The 11347-nt window shown below is 33.5% G+C and overlaps 1 protein-coding gene across 1 annotated transcript in view; it reads right to left on the bottom strand.

The window, feature by feature from the left end:
• Window positions 1–3991: 3991 nt before the first annotated feature.
• The window catches only part of LOC142329820 (uncharacterized), a 55213-nt gene continuing 47857 nt past the window's right edge, over window positions 3992–11347 (bottom strand). Inside the window, exons 4-6 of the mRNA XM_075374673.1 lie at window positions 9390–9488; window positions 7254–7396; window positions 3992–4242 (exon numbers count right to left, since the gene is read on the bottom strand). Coding sequence (XP_075230788.1) covers window positions 4161–4242; window positions 7254–7396; window positions 9390–9488 — 324 coding nt within the window. The 3' untranslated portion in view covers window positions 3992–4160. The remainder of the gene's footprint in view (window positions 4243–7253; window positions 7397–9389; window positions 9489–11347) is intronic.

Genomic DNA, 11347 nt, shown 5'->3' with positions numbered 1-11347 from the left:
CCCACTTTAGCTCCATCTTTAAGGACTGCTTGGATTTTGCACTAGGTTGATCGCTACCAACATTTAAATACCCAAATAAGTGTGCACTCCAATTGAACCAATTGCAAAGCTAAGTCAATAAATCACACCCAGGAGAGTGAAACACACCTTGGGCATGACCTCCATTGAAACCAGAACTAATCTAACAGAGGCACAGTGCCTAGCACGCCTACTTCTGGCCAATTCAACTGCCTGGGCGGAGCCCTAGCCACCCAAGATCCTTACCAGGACAAAGTACCTACAGATACCAGCGCAGGTTAGAGGAGAAGTAAGCTAGTCAAAGAGTACAAATAAACAGCAGTAGAAACCGCAGAGAAATTAAAAACTCTACCAGGTCCCACAATCAGCAACTACGGTACTCTGTCGACAACTGAGACTGACGAAGTTAAAGGACAGATCCACTCGAGTTCAATGCGGAAGCGACTCTGCAAACAGTCTTAACCCATGAGAAAAGCCCACAGTCATCACCTAACTGTTGCCAAAGAAGCAATATGGCATCGTAAAAATAAAACCTATAGCCCTTCGCATCAAAGAGCAAACGGATCATGATAACACACAAAAACAAATCACAAATGACCTGGTAGATCACCCAGCTTGTGATGGGCGTTATGAAAAACAACACCAATTCACCTAACTCTGTGTATAAAACATCAAGCTTCAAAGAAGGATACTAACTATCCAAGGAATTGAAGTACAATTCTACCGCACGCAAGTAACAGCCACAGTCCTTACTGTTGATTGAATGTTTGCACCTTTTGCAGGATGGAGCCTCAACTTTCTGCAGACAGTTCTAAGTTTTGTCAGATGGATCCAAAGATTGGGCAATCAAAGAGTGTGCATGGACAATTTGGCCTTGCACGCCTCACAGATCTGCTGAAGAGAGCCAAATAGATGAGCGAGGGCTCATTCCTTAGCAGAGTTAAGATGACCTGTCTCTTCTGTTGCTTGGAGAAAGATTTCTCAAGCACATACTCCTGGATGGTATTGTAATGCCGTGGAAGGACTTAGCAGCCAGAACTTATTACACTGAGCTAGCAATTTTACATAGATGGACCTCATGAAGTCTCTCTCACACCTCAAATGTAGTCAAGAGACCATTTATCACTGCTCTCTTGGCAGCCTCATCGGCCTGTTTGTTCCAGAGAATGCCACAACGACCAGGGACCCATACCAATACCACAGTCTTATTTTATTTGTCCTTGAAAGGATATCGTGAATAATCTGCACGATGGGTTCAGAATGTCTGCAGCCTAAGCTCTCAAGTACATTCCTATAGTAGGTTAATTACAAAGAAGCTGTCATCAATACAGGTCATCTCTATAACTCAAGGCGGAGTAAATTGCATAGGCCTCGCAAAAGAATAAGGCACTAAGCTTATATAATATCTCGATGTCAGGGAATACAATAGAACAGTCAGCAGAGACAGAACCATCTGTATAGATTGTGTACCCGTTGTACTCCTTAGCGATTTTGTTAAATTGGTCTAGCAGACTGGAAACATGGGTCCTGTTTGCAACACCTAGATGGTAAATGTACAATCTCTGGAGATGTGTGTAACTAAAGGGCACCACAATCTTTCCTTCACAAGAATCTTCGGGACAGGCAAATCTAGTTCTTGGAGATAGCAAAGCAGCCTGCAGTAAGGACGTCCTTCCTTCAGGTAAGGAAGTGTGAGCGTGCCTGGTCATTTAATCACGTGTTTGATAGGAAACTGCACCTATTCCTAAACTTTAATGTTTATAGGAGAATTGATCTGTTAAAAAAGTACTTTGGCCCGTGGCTGTTGCTATTTGGGTGCAATACCCTCGCGATGGGGTACGCTTGCAAACTTAAGTTGAAGGGTACTTGGGAAATAAAATAACCAGGGTGGATAAAAACCATAGAACCTGATCAATGGCCTCAAAGGCAGAAGGAGTTTTCCCTACAACAGAAGGGGCAAAAGAAAATCTAAGAGGTGGATCTCTGACAGAAACTCAGGACAAGTCCAGTGGCAGCCCCACCGCTTGTCTTACCTTACAAGACAGCAGTGACATCTTTAAGGAAAATTTTTTCTTTACTTTCAAAGCCATTACAAAAGTAAGTCAGAAAGAATTAAAGGACTAAAAACCTGGAAATGTATTAAAAAAAAAAAATAGAAAAAAAGATTTTTGGAAAACAGAAAAGTTTTAATTTTTATCAGTATGTGATGAACATGGTTTGAATAACAAGGAAGCTGAGTTGGTGAGGGAATTTAAAAGCACTAAAGTAGATATATTGCGGTAATAAGAAAGACAAAAAAGAAACAGAAAGACTCTAAAGAAATTGGAAATTTTATATTATTATATGGTGGAGTAGTGTTGGTAAACTGGCTACAGCAGGGATTGCCATTATTATAAACAAAAAACTTTAAAAATATTGACTCTTACACTTAATGAGTGAGTTGTTAATGTTTGTCTAAAAATAGGAAAGCAATTTTTAATGATTTTTGGGATTTATGTACCAAAGGAAAGAAGAATGAAACAGGAGTTTAATGCCAGGATAGATAACAAAGTGATGCAAGAAGTCATGGAGAAGCAACTTTAAATATTAATGGGCAGGCTATTATAGATTTTTCATCAATGTAATCTTTTAAAATCATGAATACTTTTTCCCACATAAGGATATCCTTAAATACACATGGGCAGAACAAGAGTCATTTACGACTCTTTAATACGTTATTTCTTAATCCTCATTTACAACCCATAAATACACATGGGCAGCACGAGAGAGTGAATTGTTTACGTTAATTCAAGATACTAAAGTTTATCGCAGATATGATGTCCATAATGATCACCTTCTTTTACGATTTAAAAAATTGCAATACCTTGTAGATGGAAAAAGCTGTAGGAAAGAGAACAGATTTCTGAAGAAACATTTAGTTACTTTACTTGATCTAAGTATCATTAAGATCATTACAACAAGAGATTGGATGAATACCCTCAGTTTATGCAGAGTAATATTAATAGAGTAATATTAATAGAGAGTAATATTAATAGAGAGTGGGAAGAGATGACAGATGTATTGTTAAAGGCAACTTCACAAGTTTTGGGAAAGGGCAGCAGGAAAAGACTCCCTTTCTGGAACGAAGATATAGCTACTACTCTAATACAAAATAAAAAAGCTGCCTAAAAGTATTTACAAAAACTTCTGAAGACTGTAGTGAAGGAAAATATCGAAAGACAAGAATGGGAATGTGATTTGTGAATGATATTTGAACATGATGTACATGGAAAGCATATAAAATTTTTAGTCAGTTGAACTCTGGTAACAGGAATACCTTATAAGTTAATCCTGATAAGATTTGTTTTAGGATCTCTGCTCTAGGTTGTTGAATTCAATTCTTTGATGCGGTTGAGATTACTCAGTGAATGCCGCATCATCACACATGTGGATGATTGTTTTTGCTGGATAAAGGAGATTCGAGGAATTAGATTGAATTCAAGACAGCCCAGGCTTGCAAGATACTCCAGTTATGGAGTTTGCAACGTAAGATAGTATATGTAGCCCAGAGAAAACAATAATGTTGCTCAAGGATTGGCTAGCTGTTACATGACGACAATGACAAGTTATCAACTTAGGTACGAGTATGTCCTGCTGCAGAGGTATCTGGGTGTATCTTTGATGAGAATGTTCAAGGAGCACTTTCAATAAGTTCACCCTGATTGGGGGCTTAAATTTCAGAACCATGCATGTTCTATACATGTTTTAAGGTTATTGTATTTGAATAAAAAAATCCCTTATAGAGTACCACCTTGACACAGATACAATCAGTAAACTTAAGTTACATGAAATGAGAGACAAATGCTTTATTCACTTATCTGTTTTTAATTAATACAAGTTTATAATACCTGAATTAAGAAAAAATGCTAGGTAGTGAATTATATTTAATTAAGTTGTTCAAAATGGAGAATGGTTAGTTAAAAAAAAAAAAAAATTTATATTGTATTTTATGGATGAGACCGAACAATCTCTTTTACAAATAATATGAAATCTCCTTCATAATCTCAAATTCATTTTTTTGAAGCCTTTTTTAAAAATATACTGAAGTCATTTTTTTAAATGTCATATTATTTAGGAATAGTACATTCCTTTATTTCTTTGGTTCAGCATGGTTCCTCAGGATTCGACTCTACATTTTGTAAGTCCTGAAGAAGATGTTCTATCATACGATCCCTCTCATCGTTCCTGAAATTATAATTATTTTTATTTAGTTAAATTTAATACTAAAATAATTTTTACATTGGCTTAATTTCATGACAATTTATAAAACTAATAATAATGTATAAAATTTGCAATTTGTGACAATTTGCACGTTCATTACTGTGGATAACTGAATTATCATCAATGGGGCTTTTTTTTGCGAATTAAAAAAAACGTAGATTTAACATTCTACTTATTTTGATTACCCGGATATATTCTAATTACTGTTTTTACACATTCCACCACCAATAATAATACTTTGCTTGAACTTACAGCAGATATTCAAAAATGACACAGACTCTGCAAGATAGGCAGACTTAGGATCTTAGCTTTATCAGAATTTAAATTTTCATTTATAACATAAGAATCCTAATGTTCTTGTGATTCATGAATTCATGTTCATAAGAAACTTGTTATGTTTTCTTACGGTCATGTGCTTACAAATTTTAGAAAACCTTAAGTATTTTGTTAGGATCATCAGGTAGATATGAGTTAGGTAAATGAACAAAAATTGTGATTGCTTACTGAGACTGAAGGTACTCCTTTTCATTAAAACCTCCTAGTTTGTCAAAATGCACTTGCACCAACAATCCAAAAGATTTAAGAGATTTTTGAATGTCACTTAGTAAGAAGTCTCTAGTTAGAATCATAATCTCTAGTCTCTATTTTTATCATTGTTAAACTTTTTTCCATCCAAATATTTCAGATAGCCAAAATATATCTGTAGGTGTAAGATCTGGAATCTACAGGGAATATTATTCCATTTTAATTTATACATGATGGTCATGATAAAGCAGCCAGCCACTTGTGGTCAGATATTATCCTAAAAAAAAGTAATTCTGATATTTATGCCTTTTTATCTGTTGTTTCTCTTTGTAGTCTTCACAGAATTTTCAAAATGTACTGAGTATCAATTTTACAGTATATTTTAACTTTGTAGAATCTTGCTTGCAAAAAGAAACGTTATCAATATGTATTTATATATCAATGAACTGTGTGACTGCATATTTGACACTCTGTAATACCAAACCTCCTAAATGGTGGGCAATGTTCAGTCAACATTTATTGTGTGATGGATCCAACAGGTATCCCAAACACAGCATTCTTTCAGTTTACAGGAAAATTGTAGCAATAATCTTTTCGGATGGAAACATAATTTTTGATTTTTTTTTGAGCTTCTTTTGAGTTTCAGAAGGTGCCATGCACTTTTCTGAAATCATTCCATATAAGGATGTATGCTCTCAAAAATGAAGTGGTGCACCATTACTCAAATATGAAGTAATGTGGGTGCACATTGCTTCATTTATTTATACTACAAAAAAAGCATACCATGTTTGTGACATTTGCAGATATGTTATGTTCTTCGGTCAACAACTGTAGAAGCCATTGGGCAAAATACTGCCAAGTAGTAAACGTGGTTTTTAAAAATTCTTTTTACACAGTTTTCACTGATGTTCAGTGTTTCAGATAACTCACCTGTTCTGAAGGAGGCATTGATACTGTCAATATTACAGCTTATGATGGAAGTCCTAGTGCATAGTTCATGCTCCACCATTTCCTGATAGTTTTTAAATACACTGCCTTCACTTATATACATCTTTTCAATGAGTTGTCACTAGTGGTCTCTTCAATATGGAACAAACATCTGTCAGTTTATAACCTTTTTGTGTCAGGAATTTGATTATAACACCTGCTCCATGCTCCAGCACCATGCACCTGCACCTGCTCCATATGAAACTTCATTTTTCTCATTTTTAACAGATTAGATAGTGGCAGAGTAGGGTGAATAATCGTTACAGTCATGTTGACCTCCCCGCCTAACTACTTTTACTCTGTTACATTGTATTGCTGAAACTACAAAAACTAGGTCTTCATAATCAGATGCTTTTCCCCTCTGGTGTTGTTTTGTATTATCAAACAGCTGTAACAATAACTCCCCTTTGATTATAGCTGAAATCTGTTGGTACAGTTAAACGTAATGTTTTTACATAAGAATTAACCATAACAAGTAAGTGTTACTATAAATAGTAAATTTTTATATATAGATTTCATGAATTTATAGTTGAAATACAAAGTTCTGCATCTTTAACAAGTTGCAGAACCTAACCTAATAAATCAAAATGACTACTCTTGATTTCATTAGATATTATTCCATAAATGATAATCCTTCAGTTTTGAAGCATTTCATTTTCTAGAAGTAAATTCCTTACAATCTGAGACCATTAAATAATCTATAACATTTTGGATTTTCTTTTTTAAGACTCATATTTTTTTTTAATTTCATGTTATCACATACAAATAGGAAAATAATCATTACACTCAAGTGTAAAAAAGAATTTCTATAATATCTTCATTGAATTAATTAATAAATAACCAAATGATGGTTTTAGGAAAAAATAAGGAGATAGATACATATGCTTGATGATAAAACCTTTAAGAATAGTGAGAAGTTTTACTTACTTTGGAAATGAGATTTCTATGAACAAAGATGTTAGCAATTGAAACTGCAAATCAACTATAAAGAATGATGAATTTATAACAATCTAATTATGCGTTATTTTTGGTACCAGAAAAGGCCAGTGTAAGATGTATTATGGATCTATAATTACACATTCACTATTTCATTTGGTGTTGAGGCATAGAAGATAAAGGGAGTGAAGTGGTGTGGAGGCATCAGACAGGAGAAGAAGTTTTTAGCCTTATAAAGGGCAAATGATGAGAAACATTTAAAGGAATATGAGAGAACGACTTACAGTGGTATGATATTAAAGGTTTTGGGGTTAAGGTTATAGAAAATGAAAAGAAAATCCATTGGACATCCAAAAGAAAGAAGGAAAAGACAACTTGGAGAGAATATAACAGGATAAGAAAAGGATAAGTAGTAAGCTAGAACTGGATCCAGGTATGTATATATGTAATCTGTAACCTTCCACAAATTGTTTTATTAGTTTCATTTCAGGTTTATTAAACATAAGTAAAAAATATTATATACTTACGCAATAACATATCCAAATTTCTCAGATTCCAGTTCTTGTATTTTCGTAGCAAGTTTAGCCTTTTTACAATTGAAATCTTGCTCCAGGGCTGATGATTGAGCTCTTAATTCCTGTATTTCTTTTTCTTTATCTGTATTTGCTTCCTGTAAATTGAAATATTATACTTTGAAAACGTATATTAGCAAAGATAATTTTATTATATTTATATTATTAAATAAAAACTTAATATTTGCTATAGAGTAGAGGATAAAAACCAGTATAGTCTAATTTCCTGAGGAATCCCAAAAGTCTATCGCCTAGAGGATGCCTAAGGTATCGTTTTAGGTAGCATTGACTGTCTACTATCAATACCACTTTCTCTGATCATCCACCACCCATCACTTTCCTTTATCCTTCATATTATCTCTCATCTTTTATCTGTTAATTTTTACTAAACCCACTGGATCCATCTTTGTTGCCTACAACATAAATATGAATAGAGACCTCTGAGTTACTGTGTTCTTAGTATGTGTGTTTTGATAGGGGCAGTTCTGTTTCTATACTTGTGGTTCTTGAGTTTCTTATCTAGTGTCTACAAAAAACCTGGTGAGGTGCTTATCTGGTAAATCAGAAAATCCTTGCTTTTAAATAAAAATCATGGAATCCTTTACTGAACAGCTGAACAGAGAAAAGTATTTCATCTATGAATCATTCATGAACTATTTATTGGGATTAGCTCATGATAGCAGCAATAGGTAGTGGGTATACCTTTAAGATTCATAATTATCTTATTTTACGCTTATTTTCTATACAAAAATATTAGAAGTGTTTATTTAAATGTTACTGCATGGATTTTATTACTGAGTAATCCATAGTATATTTCTATATTATACTATAGCGATGGTATACAACCTACATTAGAAAAAATACTTTGACCAGTTTCAAGCCATGCGGTTTCCAGTTACTAAAAATGAAGCCCCTGAGAGCTGGAATCAAATGTTCAATTAAATTAAATTAAAAAAATTATAAAATAATTAATTTTCAAGCATGCTGGAAGGCAGAAGTTGATTTTACCAGTATTAAGTAGGGGATAAAAAATATTTCCACGTTAAAGTTAAGAAAATCTTCAAATTTACTCAATATGACAATGGCTGCATGAGAAAAACGTTTCACATGCTTAACATACGATAACCCTCATCTTACAATTCCAGCAATATTTTGGTCATCCCTTATCGTAAGGATTGGTCATATCAAAAATTGTTTCAGACAAAAGCTTTAGTTAATATTTAGAGGATTAACAACCACTTTAAACAGATTCAATGCTGCGCCTATGAAGGGAGGTATGATTTTTTTTTGTCTTCAAAACCCCATTTTTTTTCACCCCTTGGGCCAATTGGTGATATCAAAAAACTACTTGCACAAGTTTTAGGCCCTTATCCAAAGAATAGTAGGAACTTTAACGAGTTTGATATTTTACTTAATAAGAAAGTTATAGTGATATGTTTTTGTGGAAAAAGCCCCCCCACCATTTCCCCCCCCAATGGTCCGATTTTGTCCATTAACAAACTTGATGGAGATTTTGGGTTGTTATATTATAAGTATCAATTTGAAAGTGATTGTCGCAAAATAAGGCAGTTAACATGTCCACAAGAAAGTGAAAAACGTTTGAACCGATTGTGGTTTTGGGGTCTGGGGGATGTGAAACGTGAAGATATGTTGAAATTTTCTGGAAGTTGAATCATGGTACAGATTACAATAGGTAGCTTTCTTATGAAATCTACCTAATAATGGTATTTGATTTCAGATTCTGTAATAGTTCACAAAAAAAGAAAATCTTCTGAAATCATGTTTCCGTATATTTAGAAAGAAAGCTGTTTTTTTATTTATTTAAAAAAAATTTAATCCTAATTTGTTATACTGATTTTTGTTAAGGCAAAAAAGTGTTAAAAACAAATTGGTTTTAATAATATGAAACAGATTTTCTATTTAAAATTACTTCTTTGTATGTTTCAATTTTGTGTGCAATACTAATCTTTTTATTATTCTATAAAAGATTTGTCCTCTCTAATGAAAATCTAACACTGAACCAATGTAACATTGAAATATTGAGTTATATTAGTTTTTAACCCACTTTTTGTTTTGCGAAATTAAACTTACCTCAATTCTTTCTGCTTCATAATTGACATCATGTAACATCTGCAGAGTTTTCCTTTCCCATTCAGCAAGACTGTCATCAGTAGCTTCTTTCTTTTCTCTCTGAAACATTTACACACAAATTTAAAATAAAATGTATTCAATAGTTTAAAAATATTTCCTTATTCATTATCATAGCTTTTCAGTACAATTAAATTTTCCAGTTATTAACTTGATAAAATTTTGTATACATTAAGCTATTTTTATTACACAATTGTGTTCCTCGTAGTGCCATTACAACAAAAATAAATGATCTACTACTTATTTATTTAATAGCTGATGCATTTTAGGAGAGCACAGCTTACAAATTATGAAAATATTTATTGCATTTTATTACAGAAGAAAATAACAGTATTAAGAGTATTTACTATATACTACTTGAGATTGGTTTTTGTATTGTATCAAGCACCTTTTTTTATCATGATTGCTGTGCCTTTTAAAAAATTCCTGCATCCATTACCACTAAATACATGAAATCAGAACTAATAACTAGCAGTTATATAGATCACTTCTCTATTTAGGCTGTGATTACCTTTTGCCATATATTTAAAGTTGCATTGAATTTTAAGACAAATCAACAAATGCAGTGAAACTGCATCACTGATATCTGAGGATTGACAGGTACTAATTTTCATGGTTCATTCATTGAAATTTATCATTACTTTGTAATGTCAATTTCTAGTTACTTTATAGCCTTCATTTCTGGAATGCTAATCCCAGAAATGTTCCCAGTCTGATCTATTATTTTGGTTGGTTCATTGATTTTTTTTCATCAAATCTCTACTATCTTCTATTTTCTCGTATATACATTTTTTCTTTTCTTGAACATCACTTCTTATTTTTCATTATTTTTTATTGTTATATTTTTGTTTAACATTCTACGAGTCGGAGCGTGGAATGTTAGAAGCTTAAAAAAGGTTGGTAGGCTAGAAAATTTAAAAAGGGAAATGGATAGGGTGAATGTGGATATAGTAGGAATTAGTGAGGTTCGGTGGGAAGAGGAAGGCGACTTTTGGTCAGGTGATTTTAGAGTAATTAATTCAGCGTCAAATAATGGGCAGGCAGGAGTAGGTTTCGTGATGAACAAGAAGATAGGGAGGAGAGTGGAGTATTTCAAAACGCATAGCGATAGAATCATTGTAATAAGGATAAAATCAAAACCTAAACCGACAACGATTGTTAACGTTTATATGCCTACAAGCGCCCATGATGATGATGAGGTAGAGTGTGTATACGAAGAGATTGATGAAGCAATTAAACACGTAAAAGGAGATGAAAATTTAATAATAGTTGGAGATTGGAATGCAAGCATTGGAAAAGGCAAGGAAGGAAATATAGTGGGTGAATACGGGCTGGGCAAAAGGAATGAAAGAGGGGACCGACTTATAGAGTTTTGCACGCCCAATTTAAAAATCATAATAGAAGAATATATACACTTGGAAAAAGCCAGGCGATACTGCAAGGTATCACATAGATTATATCATGGTTAAGCAAAGATTTAGAAATCAACTTGTTGACTGCAAAACTTACCCTGGAGCAGACATTGATAGCGACCATAATTTGGTGATAATGAAATGTAGATTGGGGTTTAAAAACCTGAAGAAAAGTTGTCAGATGAATCGGTGGAATTTAGAGAAGCTTGAGGAAGAGGTGTTAAAGAAGATTTTTGAGGAGGACATCGCAAGAGGTCTGAGAAAAAAAGATAAGGTAGAAAATGTAGAAGAAGAATGGGAGAATGTTAAAAAGGAAATTCTTAAATCAGCAGAATCAAACTTAGGCGGAATAAAGAGAACTGGTAGAAAACCTTGGGTTTCAGACGATATATTGCAGCTGATGGATGAACGTAGAAAATATAAGAATGCTAATGATGAAGAAAGTAAAAGGAACTATCGGCAATTAAGAAATGCTATAAATAGGAAGTG

The sequence above is a fragment of the Lycorma delicatula genome, chromosome 9 (genome assembly GCF_047948215.1).
Source record: "Lycorma delicatula isolate Av1 chromosome 9, ASM4794821v1, whole genome shotgun sequence".
In the NCBI taxonomy this organism is placed as follows: Eukaryota; Metazoa; Arthropoda; class Insecta; order Hemiptera; family Fulgoridae; genus Lycorma; species Lycorma delicatula.
Note: the sequence above shows the minus strand (reverse complement) of the source record. Positions and strands in the feature narration are given on the sequence as shown.